The sequence below is a fragment of the Cryptomeria japonica genome, chromosome 3 (genome assembly GCF_030272615.1).
Source record: "Cryptomeria japonica chromosome 3, Sugi_1.0, whole genome shotgun sequence".
Taxonomy (NCBI): Eukaryota; Viridiplantae; Streptophyta; class Pinopsida; order Cupressales; family Cupressaceae; genus Cryptomeria; species Cryptomeria japonica.
The window spans coordinates 265,435,360-265,457,333 of record NC_081407.1 but is presented as its reverse complement, the minus strand read 5'-3'; the positions used below and the strand labels follow the sequence as shown (position 1 = coordinate 265,457,333).

Genomic DNA, 21,974 nt, shown 5'->3' with positions numbered 1-21,974 from the left:
CCTTTATGAGGCCGCTTAAAATGCATGTCTTCAAAAGCTATTACAAGAATCGAGTTTAAATGACTAGTGACTACACTTAATTTAAGTTATTTAAATTAATTTAATTTTTATTATTTAATTTAAGTTATTTAATTTGATTTAGTTTTTTAATTCATTTGATTTAATTTAAATTATTATTTAATTTTAAAAAATCTACTAAATATTTTATTATTATTATTTTAATATTTTTTTTAATTAAAATAGTACATTAATTTTTTAATAAATATTTATAACCCTAACTCAATTAATTTAATTTTTTTTATGGTTTCAATTAAAGTAATATTATTAATTTATATATTTTAAATTATATATAAAATAATATAATACAAAATATTACAATCTAAAAAATTGCCTAAAAAATTGTATCGCAATAAATTGTCTCAAAAATTGCATTTAGATAGTAGATAGCCCCAACAATAAAAAATTGTGTCAAAAATTACATTTGAAAAGTGGATCCCTCAAATCCTACAATGAGATGCAATTTGTTTTAACCAATTACATTGAAAAAACTAAAAATTAATAATTTTAATTAAGAAAAATAATTGAATAATAACAATTAACAAAAATAATTACAATTAATCACTAACCTAATAACAATAATAACAACAAGTACTAATAATAAAACTAAATTAAACACATCACACACTAATATATCATTAAAATATTGCCAATAAAGTGGGCACAAAACTAAATGGGAATTTATACGAGTCTTCTAATTTTACAATTACCGACTTAATAATTCTCGTAAAGTCCTTAACATTCTGCAAATTTCAACATGTCTAAAAGAGGCACATGGGTTTAAAGGATTTTAAAGGATTTTCTCATTTAGTTTTATAAAACCAGCAGCTGATAAAACCATCTGTAAAATCTACCGAATCCGTATGCAGCCTACAGCAGCTTTTAATTCGCTGCAAATATCAAGCATTTTGAACTGAAATTTGATAAAAAATGATCCCCTGTCGAAGAAGTTACTCAACTTTGTGAAAATATGTAGGATTACAAAAGGCCGTGTTTAGAAAATCCAGCACTTGTGAGAAATTATTCAGATTATCCAGAATTAATTTAAATTTATCTTTCTTGGTAACAGCTTAGGATTTTTAGGCTGTGTTTGCCATATCAGGGTTGAAAGAATGCACCATATTTGTTTTGACAGGGAATTGAGGTTGTAAACGTGAAACGAAGGGTTTTGAGGGCTGATTTCGCAATCCGAAGGCTGAGAAAACCCTGAATATAGGGTTTATTTTGCAATGCAATGGAGGCGGAGGAAGTAGACAAAGGCTCGGTAGGGATTCTGCCGGGTGATAATGGCCAGGTTAGGGCTTGTCTTTATTTTTCTTTTTAGGCTGCCGTTCATAAAATTTGCAAAACTTAGAATTGAGCCAAATTTAAAAAAATATAAGACACGTTCCTCCTAGTTTTGACTAGAGATTCATGAGTCAATAGTAAATTTCATTAATTTCATTTACGAAACAAGCTTTGAGAAGAATTTTTGTTAAATGATCTTAATCCACATGTGGAATTACTTTTTTTTATCCATCATTCAAAAGAAGTAGGAAAATATTTTTGTTGAATTTCTTCCTGAAGCTTGTTTGATAGTAAAAGTTTTGATTACAGAACGTGATGTCCCTAAGTAAATTTTATTTTTTTCATCACAAATTTGTTTATGGTACCTTCTTTTGGATGGGAATGAATTGTCAAATATAGTATGAGGATTCACGAACCATTTAATATTTAAATAAAACCATTTCCTTCTGTTAAATTATTTTGTCCAGGTTGTCATGACAAAGAAACAGATGGAGACCTTGCGCAGGCAGATTAGCGCTTTTTCAACTATTTGTAGCCAGTTGGTCGAAATGCATAAGGTTATGTCGCAACAAGCCTATGCTTCTTCCCGTGAGTACTCTAGTTATAATACCATTTTTCCCCCCCGTATTTGAATTTTTATCTTTTCCTAGAGTTTTTGGTTTCACTTTTCGACCCATTTAATTTATTTTTTTGTTCAACACAAAGAAATGCATGGTTTGTTTTTATTTTTAGTTTTTACGGTGGTGAATCTTTTCTTACTGCTATATGTTGGTCGATGGTATAGGCTAGCTTAAGTGCAATGAAGGATGTGTTTGGATTGCATCTTTCACTTCTTTTCGTTAACTTTAATTTTTATTTGACTTATAAAGTCCTTTAGTTGACATTTGATTCTACTAAGAAATGCTGATTTATTTCAAGTTTTTTTCTTGATAAAATTACCAAGTGCTCGATTTGTTTTCTGATTTCGCATATTTACTCTTGTAAATTTTGAGCATAGTAGCATTCCATTTCCATGGCATTAATACAGGATGGCTAAATTGTAATTAAATTCAAATTGCCTAGGCATAAAACAAAGAAAAACTCATATAAATTCAATTACTTAGACATAAAAGAAGGAAAACTCAGCAAACATATATATGTATGTTGTATGTAGCTGTATGTACATTATGTATTTTTGTCTGCAGGTGCCGTTTCAAAAATTCAAGGGTCTTTTGCATACAATTGGTGCTATCGTTTTCTTCAGTTTTTGGTATTGCTTATTGTATGGATAAATCGGGCGACTTTTGGATATTAAGAAGAATTTGTAAGACATTAATCACTTTGAAGCTACCACTAGAAAATAAAAGTGCTAAATGGGTGATGGAAATACCTGGTCCTTGAATGACGGTGTTTCTCTAAGATTCCGAGACAGCAAGACATTGGGATGGCAAAAACTTACCAAATTTTGGGGATGTCTATTAAAATAGTATAAGCAAACCAAAGCAGATGAAATATTATAAAGTAAACACAACTGCGGAATTTTAGCTTCTTTTAGGTTTTTAAGGGTTTTAGAATTACTTTCCTTAAAAAGTTTACTTCTTTTATTTTTAGGCACCAAATGCAGCAGGCTGTCCGGTCCTGATAAAAGAGGACATTTCTTCAAATTCTTAAGTCTTGGGGATCTCTGAGATGTCATCCAATCCCTGGGGATGCATATGTGTGGAACACTGCTGAATATCTCCTGTGAGAAATATTTCTGCTTCAATTTTCGTGGTGACAACTCCACTCATCAGCTTTATGGTGCAGTCTGCAAGGTACTACTAGGAGCAGCTAAGCCCTTCACTGCGTCCTTATTACAGAAAGGGGGATATGCGCCCGCAGTCTGCATGGTCATGCTTTTACGAGTGTCTTAAATTTATTCTATTACACTGCACTACCAATATATATGCATGTTTTGTTTGCTGGAGAGTGTATTTTTGAATCTTTAGCCACAATTAAGGCAGCTTTTCTCTAGCCAATATCTGTAGTAAAATTAAATAATATTTTTTATTTTAAAGCTATAGGTGCTCCCTTGTTCAATTCCTGTGTTCATCTCCTCCTCAAAAAGGAGGCTTAGTGGATTAGAGGAGTAAACCATAAACAATGAACATCCTTATCATTTATAAAAATAACCTAATGACATGCTATACCATACCATGTGTGCTGTATCTCCAGGTATTCCTGTAACTAGCACCAATGTAGCATGAATCAAGAACCAGAAACAGATTATTTATTTGCATCACTCTGCACCTTGATATAAGTTCAGGAACATGAGAATCCATTGCAAATTGTAGATTTTGCGATTACATTTACTAATGATAAATAAAATCATTTAGAATCAGAACTGGGGAGAGTACCCCAATTAGTACAAATATAGCTGTGGCAAACAACTAAGACTATAATTGCCAGTGAAAAATGAAAGTAAGACAGAACATAACAGTGAAGGAAACATGAAATGCATAAAAGCAGTAACACTGGTTTCCAGGGTTGGTGGAGTGTTTGATGAGAGATTCAGCCATTGCCTTCAACTGACCATGTTTCACCTGTGAGATCCAGAAAGAGACTGAAATGAACTCCATTTTATTTGTTTGTGGAAAGCAGCAGATTGATCTTTCGTGGCATTTTCCAACTTCATTCATTGTCATTGTACTGTCTGGTATGAGTGAATGATTTTATTGATATATGATTAGCAAAGATGTTAGTAAACTCTAGTGTGTGTTATCATTACTATGCCATGTTAAGAAGGTAAACATGCTCCTTTCAAAGCTTACATTAGTTATAGGCTTGCCCAAAGTGGCTCTTATAAATTTTTTAGAGCACAGGACAACAAAAAAGACTGTTAAGTTTTGGGAGTGTGCTCATGATCTAGAGAAATTTTTTTTTGTGATGTGCAAGTCACCAGTGTAGTCACATTCATTTTTCTTCAAGGCGCAAAGATGTATGCCAATCAGAAAATACTGTTAAAATAGAAGTCACAGATTGCAGTAAATTGGCCTTATATTCTGACTTCCAAAAAAATCCAACTATCACCAGTAGTCGAAGAAAGTCTTCTGACTATCATAAGTAATGCAAACTCAAAGAACAAGACTATCTAGGAAAACAGGATGTTAATTTTGAGTATCCCTGTTCTGTGTCATGATATCAAAATACAAATTCAGATAACTAACATGAACGAAAAGTCTCCACACCTAGCCATTACGAGCACCATATCAAAAGCATCAATGCATGAGCCAGTCCCATGCAAGGTCCTGTATGGAAGCCACTTGAAACACAACATAATTGATGAGCACACTTATACTGAGAGGGGAGGGGGGCAGTATAAGAACTTGAACTTATTTAAAATTTAACAACCACAATAATAGCAAACACACAAGATCCAGACAATTAAGAACACAAGATTTATGTGGAAACTCTTCCGGGGAAAAACTACAGAGAAGGATTGCTTGGATCTACTGTCCAAAACCAGCCACAACAAAAATAAAATGATCTTACAATATTTGCAGGCATCAACCCACTGGGGACACCAATCCCCACTTACAAAGTTTGTAGGCACCAACCTACTGGAGACACCAATCTCCACAATTGATCATCAACTCAACAAGAGACACCATTCCCTTCTTTTAGGAGGCACCAACCTCTTCTGCAAAATTCCACCTTCTGGATGTTGCTTCTTCAACAGATGATGGTCAATTTTTTTCTGCACTTTCACACTTCACAAAATCTGCTCTGTATTAAATCTGCTCTGTATTAAATCTGCTTTGCATTAAATCTGCTCTACATTAAATCTACTCTGCTTTGTATTCGAATAATAAAATATTTTCTCACACATCATACTTACAAACACGCTTAACCTTTTTATACCCTTTGGGTTCCAAAATTAATTACATAAAACACATAGGTTGGCCTTATAAAATTAAATCATAATGATAAAATTCCATCAGTCAGCCTCCAATTTTACTTCTTTCAAAATATTAAAATTTATGAGTTGGCCTCTAATTTCATCTCTTTCAAAATAATAAAATTCCATGAGTCAACCTCCAATTAAAGCCAATATAAAAAACAATCTCCCAAACTTTGACATCAACAACCTTTGTCATCAATGACCATATTTCGAACAATTTCACTTTGACATCAATGACCATATTTCCAACAATCTCCCTTATTGAACAAAACACATTTTGACATCAATGACAATGTTTCCAACGATAATAATGTCTGGGATGCACTTTAGGAATGTACAAGAGAAGATTGTCTCTAGTAGAGCCAAGGGATTCTTTGAGGGTCTTTTCCATGTCAATTATCCTATGCAGATAATGAACAAAGATATCTACATTATTATAATATGTCATATGACCATCACCCAAGCATTGGTTAAATATCCACTTTAGTTATTGTTATCACCAAAGCTTGCACCCTTGCTGAGTTATCAACTCAACAACCTTGTGAAACATGGAAACAACCCTGAAGTGTGGGACCTTGCGCAAGGGGGTTGAGTCTCCGGAGAAGGCCGACTTCCTTCTCAATCTAGGTGTAGGTGTTGAACCAACTCAACACTTCAAATCTTACTTCTAAGCCTATCCTAACAGCTTGCAGAGGAAAAGGAAATAGAGAAATGCTTAAAATGAAAGGAGGTGATGCACCAAGATAAGAGATTGTTTCTCTCCCTACCCGAAATGACACAAAGAATCAACTGAAACACTTAGGAGATGCACAAACTTCAGTTGCATGAGTGATCCCAATGCATGTATGGAAGTTAGATTTTGCTAAATGTCAAAGGGGAGAAGATTTCCCACAAGTCACTCAAAAATAAATTAACACAACATATATGAGAGAAGAGCCACAAAACATACACCTATGATGAAGGTAAGGAAACATACACAACATGCATAAGTTGAAGGAAGGCAAGAATGGTAATTTCAATTCATTCAAAGGCCAATGGCCAAACTTACAGTTGCAAAAATGCAAGATAAATACAAGAGAAGTGAAGAGCATAGAATAGCTCAAGCCAGCAAGGTGAGAACCCATTACAATGAGGCTTAACATCCCTTATATAGAAAATGGTCGCAGAGGAGAGACCATTGGTCAAGGAAGAGAAGCCTTGACCCTTGTGTGTGTAGGGAATGTAGGGAAGTGCATGCACCCGACATTCTGTACATATAAGCAACCTAGCCATACCTTGAAAATGCAATCCTAAGAAGAAAGGCACTTCAAGAAGGTCGATTGACTGACATTCCAAAGTTAGAGCATGCAGGCATGACATAAGTAACCACAATAAGCATGGCCTTGTACCTCTCTTGATGGAAATCCTGCAAACTCATTAAATGCACCCCTGTAGCTCCACAAAAGAAGGCGCACAAGTCACAAGAGTCGTTGGAGCATTTACAGCTTTGAGTGTTGATCACGCCATCCGAAAGTGTTGCAAGCCGGAAGGAAGTCGGAGGACTTTGGAAACTTGGGTTCCCGAAGTGGCGAAGACTAAGGAAGGAACTTTGGAACCTCGGGGTTTCGAAGTTCCGGGAAAGAGAGAAGGAGACAAGGGAAGGAACCTCGGGGTTCCGAAGTTTCAGGGAGGGGGAAGGAGACGAGGAAAGGAACTTCAGAACCCCAGGGTTTCGGAAATCCGGGAAAGGGAAGAAGACAAGGAAAGGAAAAGTGGAGACCTAGCAAAGGAACTTTGGGTTCTGAAGTTCCGGGAAAAGAAAAGGGCAAGGGAAGGAACAGGAAAAGGAGCAAGGAAGGAACTTCAGAACCTCGGGGTTCCGGAGTTCCGGGGAGGAGGGAAAAGGCAGCAAGGAAGGAACTTCGGAACCTCGGGGTTTCGGAGTTCCGGGAAGGCAAGGGAAAAGATCTTTGGAACCTCGGGGTTCTAGAGTTCCGGGGAATTGAAGAGAAGGAGGAAGGAAAGGGAGGAACTTCGGAACCTCGGGGTTTCGGAGTTCCGGGAAAGGGAAGAAGAGAAGGCAAAGGGAAGGAACTTCGGAACCTTGGGGTTCCGGGGAACATAAGAGGAGACAAGGAAAGGAAAAGTCTAAGGAAAGGAACTTTGGAACCTCGGGGTTCCGGAGTTCCGAAGAAAGAAAGGAAAAGACCAAGGAGGGAACTTCAGAACCACGAGGTTCTGGAGTTCCGGGGAAGAGAAGGAGACTAAGGAAAGGAACCTCGGTGTTTCGGAGTTCCGGACTAAGGGACTTACTTCAGACAAGACAACACTTCACACTTCATAATTCCATTGCTTTTCTCCTTGATCAACCAGGGCAGCGCTAGTCCATGGATTGTATCTTTGATCGGTTCTCACTGATGGACCAAGGGTGTCATAAAATGACAACAGTTATCTATAATCTCACCCCTTTCTCCGAGATTCTTTAGGCTTTGGGGATAAGGAGAGGTGCAATCTTGAGGATAGCAATTTTTTTTGGGAAAACAATTAAAATTATCTATAAAACTAAATATTCAGCTTATTAAAATGCAAATAAACTAAAAATAACTTGAACAAACCAAAAGAAGCGTGAAACTCAAAAAGTACTCAATACTATGTGGGATAGTTGCAGTAACAAACCCTGGATGCCATAATCCATTTGATAGTCTTAATGTCAATCACAATTGATATTTCATCAATAGAATTTCCATATTAAGGAGTCATTAGGTTAGAGAAATGGCAAAAAACAAAATGTTCAATCATGCACACTACATAGGTACCGCTGAGCAACAAGCTCATATTTTGGAGTCATTATTTGATGGATATCTCATAAACTACTTCTCATCACTAGAACTATTGGATACAATTGCTTTGCTCTATCTTTTCTCTATCTTCAGCAACTGCAAAAGGGTAAGTTGCTGGGCAACCATCTCATGGTACTCACAAATCGGTGCATAAACATTCTAGTTGCATAGTTTCCTTACGTTGTCATGCTTGGAAACCACTCCAACTGGCAAAATAAATCAATGTCCTTAAATCCATTATATAGTATTCTAAACATGGGAATTTGCTATGCTTCTTTTTCCATGCATTTAACCTCCATTATCTTTCCACAAGCTATAGAATAGCTATGGAAGATTTGCATTATATCCTATCAACTTATGATTTGAGTTCAGTGCAACTGGGAGAAGAAATTATTGGTAACTTCTATATCCCAGCGATATCCTTAGGACTTGCTAAGTCTTAAAAGGATCTCAAGTCTCGACAAATGATCACTGAGTCTGGATTGACATGCTTCCTTGAGCATACTTAGTCCTGAGGAAGGATTTGTTGATGTGAGTTGTGAGTTGTTGAAAAAGTAGGCAATCTCAGTTTTTTGAATGATTCCATTTCTTCAACTTAAAAGTTTAATCTATAATGGTGGTATAGAGGTCCTTCATACATAGTAGATAAATTGTGAAAATTCTGTACCTTTGGAAGTGACTACTTCTATTCTTTTGCCAACTACGTTTATAAACTACCTTGCATTCTCCAATATATTTGAGCAAATTATCTTATTTCAGTTTGGTTCCTAAAGAGGTTACTAACTAGTTTGTGGTGTTCATAACAATGCACAGGAACAGAATCCTTTATGAAGTTAAATGAGTTTATTCAAAGTTAATAGTGATTTATTAAAGCAGAGTCTTGCTTAAAGTGGCCCTTGGAAGGTTCTCAGGGAACATGACTAGGACAAAGAGTCTGTTCAGTTTTGGGTGTGTGCTTGAAGACTTTGGTTATTGAAGGAAACTTAGGGGTCATTTGTTATTAAATGAATTTATTTGCCTGATTCTAATTTTCAAATGCTTAAATTGGCCTGGAATGTCATGCCCCGTCTAAGATCTGAATCGCAGCCCTAAATAATAAAATAATCCATTGAATTTATGCCAACCTAATTTAGAAATTATTAAATTCAGGTTATGATTTAGAAATGGCCTACTAGAATTAAATGGAATTATGGTTGAGGGGCCGACAGGAAGGACACTTGAGAGCAATATTCGAAATAATCCCTTTAAGGAGCTGACCTAGGGTTTGATAAGTCAACTGCTCAGTTTGCAGAGGCACATCCCTTGCCAAGGGAAAGGGGCGCGGTGAAGAGAGTTGTCCTTTCGTCTCCTATGAGAACTATATAAGGAAGAGCCTTAGTCGGAGGAAAGGCATCAAAGATGATTAGAAGTTCTTCTACAGATAAAAAATCTGCATTTGTCAAAAAGATCAGAGCAGAGCAGATTTGGATATAGGTTTGTATACCTTACACCCAGCAGGGACAGGCATTATATATAAATTGCATCCACCAGAGATTGCTAGTAAACTAGCAGAATATCTGTTATTAAGCAAAGGACATCAGATCTGATAGAAGCAACCTGCATTCGGAAAAGAACCACCTTGTGATTTATCAAGACTTGTGGTATGCAAGTGATGATATTGTTCATCGTATGATCTCTTATGTAGTAAGATAGATAATAATATCTAGACTCCCATAATTATTTAGTTAACTAATTTATCTTCTTACAAGAAAGCATGTATGGGGTAGTGAAGAACCACAATTGGGAGAGCAGATACGGGATCCCCTTCTAAGAAGGCCACCCCAAGTTGGATGGAATTGTCTTGGTTGGATGTACCTGCCACTTGTGGGCCAAGGGGTCGAGTTGTCTTGGTTGGATGCTCCACGCTCTTGGGCTTAGTTGTGGTGAACGTTTTGGGCACCTTATTGTGGAGCCACAATTGGGAAAGCAGATACGGGATCCCCTTCTAATTAGGCCACCTCAAGTTGGATGGAATTGTCTTGGTTGGATGTTCCTGCCACTTGTGGGCCAAGGGGCTGAGTTGTCTTGGTTGGATGCTTCGCACCCTTGGGCTTAGACGTGACAGATGTTCTGGGTGCCCTATTGCGCTTCCTCTCCAATCCCTACTATGGTTGATTCTTGGAAATGAAACTATAGATTAGATCCCAATGAGGGATGTTATTAGATGATTTATTATAGAATCCTATTTATAAATAAATTAGGAGACGTTGCAGAGGCTTATTAATATATATGCATTTATATGTTTCTGGATCGCTAACCTTTGTGGAATAATTGGTCTTATGAATTATTTCAAATGTTGACTAACGTTATTGCAAGGTTTAAGCCAAAGTTTATGTTGTTAAGGAAATTGTTAATTGGTAAGTTTGTATTTTGAATGTACAATATTTCTTTTTTTTATTGAATTGGTAATTTTAGGGCAAGATAGGAACATCCCATAAGGGGCCATTACATGGAACATGACAAATTTATATTCTTGATTTTCAAGTCACCATGGCAATTGCACTCATCTTTTACCAAGGCCATAAAACTTATATAAACAAGACTAAAACCATGGAAAGACAACAAATTAATTCTCTGGTATGCTGGCCTTTGACACCAAATTCCAAAAATATACTATTATAGTCATTGATTAATTAATACTAGAGGAAACATGTCAAATTATTTGTAACAAAATAGCAAGACTACCTATTAGAACCAAAGAGTAATTTGGAGTATAATTCTGCCATATCAGGTAACCAACAGGGAGGAATATTCTCCAAACCCAACCATAACAAATGCCATCTCTAATGCACAATCACATGAACAGTTTCCATGTATGTCTTCATAAGGATAAAAGGTTAGATCTAACTAGAAATGCAACTTGGGCCTTGTTGTGACCATTTCACACATCGCCCATCACAAATGGGTACACCCTCTTTTGCTTTAGTTTTAGGGTTTTAGTTAGGTTAGGTGGTAGTCCGATCCTTTAGATGAAATGATGCTGAGTGGATTTGTTCCTCAACACCTAAGATATGAGCGATACATGATGACCATTTCATTTGATCATCATCACCTGAGATGGAGATAATAGAGTCAAGCATAGGGATTACTATGAGATTCAAATCATTGTTGCAATATGGAGACTTAGATTGTGAAGAAGTCCTCAAATAATGACTAAGGACCCCTTTGAGTTGGCAAGGTGAGTGATTTTCGCTCAAAATTTGGCTAAGTCAAGTCACAGTCAGTGACCCCCCCAATCCCCCGCCTGGCCTTAGCTCTCAAATCAGTGACCCCCAGAAAGTCTGAACTTTCTCACCTGATAGTTAGCGACCCCTCAAAAGTCCAAACTTTTCTAGTCAGTGCCTCCTCCAAAATCCAATCTCTCCCTTGCTCAGTCAGTGACCCCTCTAGGGTCTGATCCAAGATGAAGATGTTTTTGCTAAGCGAGATGAGCTGTAATGTCCCCTAATAGGTTTAGGCCTGTTTTAACCCTAATTAATTTATTTCTATACATTTTGACTTAAAACTAACTTGAGTAGGAGACAAATCTATCTTAACATGAATCAAATCAGTGTTATCATAATCTTCTTCCTGATATTAAGTTGATAATTCAATCTGATTTATAGTCTCAGACTTATTTGTTTATTCAAATTACTATTTCTACACACACACACACACACACATATGTTTATTTATTTTCAGATAGTATTATATATGTTTTACTGCAGAGTAGTTCTTTATAAAATATTATAGTAATTATAACTATTATATTATTTCAATAATTATTTAATTATTAAGTTCTGTATAAGAACATTATCAGACTTCATATATTAAGCACATCACCAAGAAAAAGGACATTTACTGCCTGTCAGTAATTTTGGATCTGCAGATGATAATAATCTCTTATTCTTCCATTCCTTCCTCTATATCCCCAAAAATATTTTAGATCTGCCTTATATATCTCTCATATGTTCTTCCCTTAAGAGTTGTGACTCTTCAATCATTAATGAAGTAGTGTGTCTTTTTCCTAAATTTCATTATCTTATCTAAACATAATCACATACCTGACTAATCGTGGTTTTTTAGTAAAGGTAAGAGACTTGCATTAGTTTGATAAACTGCATCTCTTTACTATTGGTAATCACTCTTCATGCTGCGCTACTTCCTCACTAACTTCGGCGGTCCGATAATGAACTAGTTCCCAAAGAAGATTTACGTACTATAAATAATCACCTGCTGCATAACACCTTATATGCCTTGATGCATCAGACAGAGAACAATTGTTGACTATCTCCCAAGGAGATTGACCATCGATACATTATGCATTTCACAATCAACATTCTCACAGCCTGTGTTCATGCCTTCAATAGTAGGTGGAACTCATCATAAAAGTGATTGCCAAACATTACAGGCATTGGAGCGATAGATATAAAAATATCAATTTTAATATCACCACTCTTATATTATTGTATTCATCCTTCAGCGATGTTGTAATGATTTTGCCAGAGTCATAAAGATTTGTCTACCAAGGTGTCGTGATCTTTACCGCTCACTATATCTCTTTCGATGCATCGTTCATCTGAGGCCACACGTGTAAGATTGATTGAAGTCAATATGTGTGGCATCTTATAGCGTGGTGTGTTGCATATCCTTGCAAAGGGAATTGAGTTGGATTTTAGAAGATTGTAAAGTCTTGTTCCAAGACAATCTTTAATATAATATTAACTTATATTTCAAGAATATTATTAATAATGAATATTAATAAATATTAATTAAATAATAATATTTAACGAATAAATTTCAAATAATCATTCGTTGATAAATATTATATCATATTAATTAATAAATAATAATTATTTTATTTTAGGCTATATATAACAATCAAGGAGGAGACATGACATGAGCATTTTGAAGGTTAAATCTTTAATGTTTGATGAAGTTGAAGTGATTGAGTAAGTGAAGGTAGCTATCTTTGAGTAGTGACCTAGTGAAAGTTCGAACTTTCACAGTTAGTGCCTTGTCTAAACCACGACCTCACTTAAAGCTCAATCAGTGCCCGTTGAAATCTCCCGCTGGAAGATGAAAGATGATAGAGTTGATGATCACGAGGATGACGGAAGAAGATCAACCCAAGGCATTTGAGCCTGAAATAAAGATCAAGGAAATTCAACAAGTTTGTACCTCAGTCGATGACCCCTCCAAAACCTGAACTTTCTTCCAGCTCGGTCTATGACGTATCAAAAGTCCGAACTTTTTCAATTTTGCTTAATTTGGCGATAGAGATGACATTCGAAGTGCTAATGCCTAAGGCAAAGGCTCGCTTAAGAGAGTTGTTTTTGTTAATTTGAAAGAAAGGCAAGTCGGCCTTGTCTTGGGAAATGTGATTGCAAAACATTTAATTGAAGCAACAAGTCGGCCTTACAACTAATAGACACACCCTTTCATCTATATAAAAATGGATTGACCATTTCATTTGATCAATCCACGATTCTTTGCTTCATAAGCAGTGATCTTACCCAAGCTAGGCGATATTACTTCATCAAGTGACATCAATTTTGATCAAAGAGAGGCAAAGTCATTCAAGGGATAGCAAATTTGTCATAACCGGCAGCAAGCTCCACTAAAGCAAGGCGAATTCCATCCAAAATCAGTGAAGCTCTTAGCAGCCCAGCAAGTTGCCATTAAAGATCAGCAAATTCATCATTGCAATCAGCAAATTCAATAAGGAGATTGGCGATTCTACATCAGCATTTGATCTAGAGCGCCTTGATATAAGGGGAAATTTTACCAAATAAGCAATCAATTTGAAGTTACGAGCTCATTTAGAATTGATTTGCAGGTCTGAAGTAAGTTTGTTTGATCATTTTCAGTAAAATCAGACCCTAATTTTATGCTGGTACAGCTTCATGATTACTATTTTCATGCTGTTCTAATCATGAGATGCTTCCTTCATTATATTTTGATCATCTAGCATGCTTGAAAGATGCAAATCATTTGATTTAGATGATAGTTTTCAGATTATAGACAAGTCTAGGGTTTTACCTACGCCTAGGGTTTTAGTAGTTCATTAAGGTGCCAACGATCTTATATGCTTTTTAGAAGGAATTACTAACTTCGATGCATTTTAGATATTATGAGCATTGAAATCATATCACCACCCTAACTTGATGCCTCTTTTAGGTAGAGCATGGCGGCCCCAAAAGCAGGAACAGTCTCTAGGAAAACCCTCATCAAGGAGGATTCAAGAGGAGTAATGCCCGAAACCAAGATCACCTCATTCTAGAGCAATGTAGGAGAACCAAATCTTGGACAATTTGACATGAAGAAGTTTCAAGGTCCCCTATACACAAGCAAGCCATTTGGATTCTCAAAAAAGATGATTGAGAGCGGGATAGTGAAGGTGGCAGGTTTCCTTCCAGCCATCCAATGCAATGAATTGATAGTAGAATGTGCCAAACATTATGATGCCAACAGTAGAAAGGTGGTGGCACCTAATGGTAGAACACTTGCTTACCTATTTGAGACAGCTTTCAACGAAGCTTTCCACATACCCGAACCTAGCGGCATGATCTACAAGAGCAAAGAAGGATCATAGGTTGTCTATGAGGATGATCCCGATAGATGCCTAGGTATAATTAACAAGTATTGGGTATTGAAGACTAGACCCGACTTATCAAAGATTCCCAACCGGCTATACATAATTGGTTTCAAGGAAGAGTGTGGTGATTTGATCACTCTACTCAATCGAGTTACAACAAGTCCTCAAGTATATTAGTTTGAGAACTGGATGTTCTTCCTCATGGAGACAATATTAAATGGAAAGGAAAAGATCAACTGGGCGAGAATCATAAGCAATAACATTGACATATAGTTGAAGAGACTCCAACGCACTAAGACATTCTACATGAGTTTCTATCTCATATATTCACTTGTCGAAGCTCATGAGTATGCTGGATTAATGTATAGAGGTCCAATTGGAATAGGAGTTGAAGAGATGCGAGCATGCAAATCATATATCATAGAAACAAGACTTGGACTCGGCAAAAAAAACTCGGCTCAGACTCGGCTAGACTTGACAAAGTGAAAAACTCAAGAAATTTAGAGATTTTTAAAGATTTAAAACTTGTTTCATGCACCCTATATTAAATACACCTTAAAGACACAATAACATCATCAATTAGAAGCTAATTTGATTACATACACAAGTATACATCAATCACATAAGCATAGATGCAAATTGTAGCTGAAGGAAGTAACAAACATAGATATATAAATATTGTCAAATGTATACAATATTACAAAACTCATGGAATAAAAAATCCATGTCGTCATATGATCGAATGAGATGCAAACTCTTCCTTTCCAACTCTTGATGCACCAAATTACAGTATATGTTGTTATATGGAGCCTAATCAGACTTGGAGGTTAAAATTTTCCTCCTTTTATCAACGCAGTTTCCCCCCTAATTTTATGATGGGGGTTTAGGGGCAGCGCCCTTGGCACGCTCCCTGTTGCAATACAGGGCGGGGTCGAGGGGCAGCGCCCTGCGAGGCCAAAAGACTTATTATTTTATAAAGGCATCTGATGTTATTTTTCTATTGTTTCTCCTCACAACTCACCTTTCTCCTCCTATTTTGCCAAATGAATGAAATGAAGTTCACTTTTAGGCTCAAAGCATAATATAAACCAAAAAAAATCAATTCGAAACATATTAAAAGTGTTTTTTTTTTAACATAAAGTTACATGCCGCCGACTGAGTTTGGGAGTTGGGACTCGCCAAACTTGGCCAAAATCGCTGAGTCCGAGTTTGGGTGATTTTAGGCCCCACACTCATCTGAGTCCGAGTTCGAGTTCGAGCCCCTGGACTCGACTTGGAAATCGCCCAAACTCGGCAATTTCTGGCGATTCTCGTTTCTCTGTCATATACACATCTACATTATCTCGACAAAGCACACTACAGGAGGGTGAACGATGCTTTCACCATGCACTTGACAAGAACATTGCAAGGCGGCATACATCGATGGTCATCCTCGCAAGCAAAAGAGTTGATAAAGAAATTTGGTGCTTGGTATATTCAATTTCCCAAGTTCACCTATATAAGGATTCAATGATGCTCTTGTCTGCCTTACATGCTACTGAGGTATCCCACCAACAAGATAGTACTGCTTGAGTTGGTGAGATAGTTAACCACATATGATAAAGTACAGAAGAGCAGACATAAAACAGGATTTGTTTTCCCCATTTTAGTTGGGCAATCATTAGAAGTATGTCAATCCCTACAGGCAACAAAGAAAGTAGAAGAAGAGCTAAGATCTCATTTCCTCATTCCATACTTCTCCAAAGATAAATTTGATCCTTACGACAACTTGAGAAGGTCTAACGGAAGGAAGCATAAGCAAGCTACAATTGGAAGATCATTGGATGAATGCTCAAGATGATTTTGAGATAAGAAGAAGAATGTGCTCAAGGCTATCAATTGATATTGTTAGGATGTCCAAGGTCTTCTACATTCCAGATCAGGTCCAAGATAGTGGAAGACGCCTTTAGCCAATATATGAGCAAGAGAAAGACAAGGAGATTAAGGTTAATTCGATTGACGTAGAGATAACCAACTTGAAGGATTTGATGAAGTCAGTCTTAGCATATACGAAACGATGGGTATACATCCAAATTCAGAAATTGAAGAGCCAGAATACACAATTGACTTTCGAGTTGACGGGAGAGGTAGAATCCTCTGATGAAGATACAGAAAGTGCAAGCATGAGTGGAGGTGCCATCCAATTGTCTCACTCTAGAGGATCAAAGAGGAAAGAAAATCACAAGAGAGGGCCTGCAAATAAGAAGCATAAATCAGGTTCAAGCTGCCCTTCCACTAGTACTTCTTCCATACATGAAGTGGAGATGAATCTAGCGGCAAGCCAAGAAAGTTAGCCACGTAGAGAGAGCATAGATCATAGGGTAAATGAATCCATGGAGTCTACAGTTTAGAATAATAGACACAAGAAAGTAGATAAAGGTAAGCAGCCACTAGGTCAAGACGACTCTGCTCCACATGAGCGAGTTAATAACAAAGAAGATAAAGATGTGTATGTGCATATTGAAAATGAAGATCAAGAAGTGACCTCTCCACCCCGAGAAGATCAACAACTTAAGGAGGTGCAAGTAGGAGAAGAGAAATCTGCTATCCCAGCATGGCTCAAGGAGAGATTAGCAAAGGAAGTCATAATGATAGAAGAAGAACCTTTACATGACTTAGACAACAGAGAAGAAGAAAGCAACAAAAATGTCAAAGATGACAAGGGATAGTACGGGTTCCCGAGTGATACAAATTGCCACTCCAAGAGTAGATAAGCCCGAAGGCGAGATCATAGTAGAGGAATATGACTTGGAGACTATTGATTTAGGTCCTCCCACCACTGAGCAGGCGTTGGAAGACACAAATGTTACAGTAAAGACAATCCATGACATGTTAAGGTTGGAAGTAGAGAAGAACAAGAAATTGGAAAGAGAAGTAAGTGCATTGAGAAGTTACTTCCAGCAGTTCAAGCAACCGCTAAGGCAGCATGATCCTTCAGCTATGCCACCACCATTGCTTCATCTAGACTCAGTTAACAATTTAGAAAGGATGAGAACTTCTACACACTTGATGGATGCTTGTATAGATAAGACTTTTAAGAAGGCGAATGCATTTGTGAAGGAATTAGTGAAGATATTTGATAAAACCGTAAGTGTTCTTGAGAGAACTCAAGTTCTCATGGCAGCCTATGATACTTTTGTTTTCACCAGAGACTATACTCTGCCAAGATTGCAAGCAATGAAGAACTTACCCAAGCAAACCTTAATGAATGGTGGAGTAATGAGAGATGGATAGTCGCCGAATTTCCAACAGTGGTGTAACTTGCTCTGCATGAGGAAGGTCATTTTTGAGGATATCAACAGTGGATGCTCCCAAGTCGATGAGGCAATGAATTTGATACATGACAAGATTTTAGAGGTAGCCGAAATCATTCTTGAGAATGCGAAGAATGAAGGAATTCACATAGATGCCAATCAGCTAGCTGAAAGAGTGAAGATCATATTCTTTGGAGTAGACGGATCACCTTCTGAAAGACAACGGGATGACATACACATGTTCATGGTATTTGCTAGCAAGACTAAAGATTATGGGCCAAGATGAGAGAAAACTTTTGCCTCTACCTTAGATGAAGTCATCTTCCTGGAAGATAGTTGAAGAACTTGCTTGCCGCTCCAATAACAAAGATTGAATTCATGATGTCTAGATTCATTGAATTTGCAATAAAAGAAAAGGATAAGGGAAATAAGCTTCTAGAAGATAATTTGTTATGATCCCATGTGGTGTCATTTTTCCTATTGGATTTTCCTTGATGTTTGTGCCAAATGGATGTCACATTCCCATTGGCTAATATTTAATAATTTGCAATAAGATTAGGTTTTGGTGTAAAAAACCCTAATTAGGGTTTATGTGGCATGATCTTGTCCCTTGATTCTGATTTAATCTTGGTCATTCATTGTATTTGGGAGAACTATATAAGCCCCACTCATTTCATTTGTAAAGGATCGATTAGAAGAGTTTCGAAAAATTGTTGCTCAATGCTGCAGAATTAATAAAATCATTGAAGTGTTGGTGACTTATTGAGTTTTGGAGCATTTGCTTGTTTCTTCATCCTTTTATGAGAGAACTTAATATTTGAAAAGATTAAAAAAAATTTAGAATATAATTTTTTTAAAGTATCTTAGATGAATGGAAGATGCATGTGCATGATTGATAATGAAGCTCATTGTTCATACTACTAGTACTCCAGCGACGGTGAAGTATCTTGTGTAGTCGACTGAACCCACCTTAGCTAAAGCTTAACTTCAATTACTATTTCATTGTTGATATGCTTCATCTTGAAGGTATCTATGCTTGTAGTAGTGATTTGAAAATCATTAAGCTACCCTTAGAAGATTGCACTAGCGTTGTGGAGATGTTCATAGAATGTCAAAGCAAAGCTTAGTTGAGCTCACTTGATATTGTCCATTGTCTTGCATTCTTAGCGTTAGCGTTGTATTCCTAAACCTTGCTCCTTTTTCATTTTTTTATTAAAGATCATTAGTAGTAGTAGGAAAGAGTGATATTGCAACATCATTCGAAAAACGTCAGTCTTTGAGCTTGAAGAATGATTACGTTAGTCCCTTTGCAGGTACAACAAACACATCACACCGTTGAAGCTATCCAACATGTCAAGATCTGACATTGTAAACCTTGGAGTCAACTCAAGTGATCCTTTTGCATCTTCAGCATTTGAGAAGTCCTTGTTCAAGAGAGGATAGAGTATTCAATACTTTATTTTGTGTTGAATCATGCGTAAAAACACCATCAACAGGCCCCTCGAGTATCACATAGAGGACTGGATGTCTCCACCACACCTTGGCCACAATTTCCATTTTTCCCATAAGGTGACAAGCTGAGTCACCAACAGAATTGATCCAAGGATCATATTTTTTGAGTGGAATTTCTTTGTGATGGGACTATTAGTCAGCCTCACTTTAGAATTGCCAACCTCTTTGCAAATAATGCCTAGAATACACCAATAGAATTAGAGATTGGAGTATAAAAGATTGTCTTTGATAGAGTCATCAGTCCAGTTGTAATGTGAAGACTTTCATCATTTTGTTATTCTTCTTATTGTAAAGACTCTTTAAGAGATTTCTATGACCCTTAGAGCATTGTTCTTAATGAAATTTGAGAATTCAATAACTTGTTTCTTTTTTGTTGTGTCATGAAATGTTTGCAATATAGCTGCTTTAAGAGTGAATGTACATAGACACTATTATATATACACATACACATACACATACACATACACATACACAGACACATAGACACAGACACACACAAACACACGCACGCACACGCACGCACACACACACACGATTTTTGTTAATGAATTAAAAATTGGTATAACTGAGCTAATTATGTATCATCTTGTAATCAAAACACTTCATCATTTATGTAACTCTTGTATTGTAAAGAATTTTTAGGGATTTGTATGATCCTTAGAGAATCATTATTCATTAAGTTGAGGACTCCCTGAATTTTAAAAGACAAGCCATAATTTTACATTTGTTTTAAATGGGTTGTGATGGAGTTAAAACACCTGGGAAGGGGTAGGGAGGCCCAAAAACGCTTTCTGAAGTTTCTGATTTTGAAAACAGGTCTCAAAGGCAAGTCTGTGCTGGTCGACAGCCATCCTGAAGAATTTCTGACCATTTCAGTCATGGCAGATAGAAATAGCCAAGCACAAATGCAGGTTCGTGCAGGACTGAATTCATCACTACAATATTAGCAATGGGTTTGTTGAAAGACTATACCCATCGTAACTAAGATGATAAACAATTCCTGGATCAGAAAATATAGTGGTTGGTGTGCTGTCCATTTTTTTTGTTGCAGCTTTCTGCATTGGGTTTGAAATGCTTTGGTTAAAAGACAGTATTGGAGGGTAACTGAAGATTCATCTAGGTTAGGGCAACAGATATTTGTAGAGATCAATGATTGTGAGATGCAGAACAAGGAAGATAAGATTTCGGTTGAATGCCAGTCTTGTGAGATTGTAACCTTATTCTTGGTGAAAATGGATTGGCAGACCCATTTGCTGGAGTTTTCCAACATTGTAATTTACGTAGTAAATTTCACATGTTCAGTACATGTTTGTTTTCCATATTTTTATGTTTCATTCTCAGTCATCCATCTAACTCGTCTAATATGACCACTATGAGAACATGTGTAGGCATAGAACTGAATTTTTGCATAATCCAGAGTCATAAGATTAAGAAAGTTTTATCTTCATGAATTAGACACCTGTGAGCAGAGCTAATTACACATCAACATTCTATAATGACATTTTCCACAGCATTAATCCTATGTAGAACATCAAATTTTGTGCCACTGGTTTTTGACTACATGGCCTAAGCTAGGGAGTAAACCAATTGTTGCCATTTATATATCTTAGATGGCTAGATGCTTACCAAACAAAGAGGAGAAAATGAGGTAATGGGTGTGAGAAATATTACTTTGGAGAGAAAACCACTAACAAAATGGCCAAAAATTACATTGAAAGATTACTTTGAATGGACACCTGATCAGAGAAATCATCTAAATGCTTGCAAATTATTGCATAGAAAGACTTATCTAGAGAATACGTGCATAAAATTCCTCCTTTATGAGTTCATCAGCGATAAGAATTGCAACAACCCAGCTACAACTTGGGAGTTAGAGATCCAGATCACTAAAGCTGGAGTCTTTTCCTATTGATGGATGGGATGTACTTCTAGAACCAAAATGGGAGCAACCAGACGATTAGCTACATCAAATCTTAGTTTAGGTAATAGAGGGATGATGGGGAGAACATTCAATTTATTTTGAAACGTGTTGTCCTCATTTTTGGATTTTCAAAAATGTGACAACCCCTACAAATTTTTGCTTAAAATGCGTCATTTTTGTCTCTAAGGCACGTTTTACGAGGTGCAAAACTCACATTTGTTAGTGTCAAATCATCAAGGGTTGTCTTTGCCATCGTTGTCCAAGTTTTGGTGAGTTTTAGTCTTCATTTCCCTAGCTTTCTATGCAATTTCGGGTTTCAGAGTAGTAACTACAAGTTGGAGATTTTATTCTAAGGCACGCTTTTAGAGGCAAACTTTTTGCTCCTTTCTGAATTGGACTAGTCTTCGGTTCATCCTTGATCCACATTTCAAATTTCATCGCATTCTGAGTTCGTTTGCTTGGTCTTTTCTTCAAAATCGGGTTTTTTCCTCCAGACTGCGAGGGGGAAATTTTCCTTCTTTTGCAAGTAAAGAGATCTTTCTGTTTTCAA

At 36.6% G+C, this 21,974-nt stretch overlaps 1 protein-coding gene across 3 annotated transcripts in view; it reads left to right on the top strand.

Moving 5' to 3' along the window:
- Nucleotides 1–771: 771 nt before the first annotated feature.
- Nucleotides 772–21,974, top strand: part of LOC131066826 (WUSCHEL-related homeobox 12) — a 71,500-nt gene continuing 50,297 nt past the window's right edge. The window contains exons 1-3 of one of the 3 annotated variants that reach the window (XM_058001686.2): nucleotides 772–1,029; nucleotides 1,193–1,351; nucleotides 1,812–1,932. In XM_058001686.2, coding sequence (XP_057857669.1) covers nucleotides 1,292–1,351; nucleotides 1,812–1,932 — 181 coding nt within the window. In that variant the 5' untranslated portion in view covers nucleotides 772–1,029; nucleotides 1,193–1,291. Of the gene's footprint in view, nucleotides 1,070–1,192; nucleotides 1,352–1,811; nucleotides 1,933–21,974 lie in introns of all 3 variants that reach the window. The other 2 variants (XM_058001685.2, XM_058001687.2) reach the window with 2 other exon arrangements.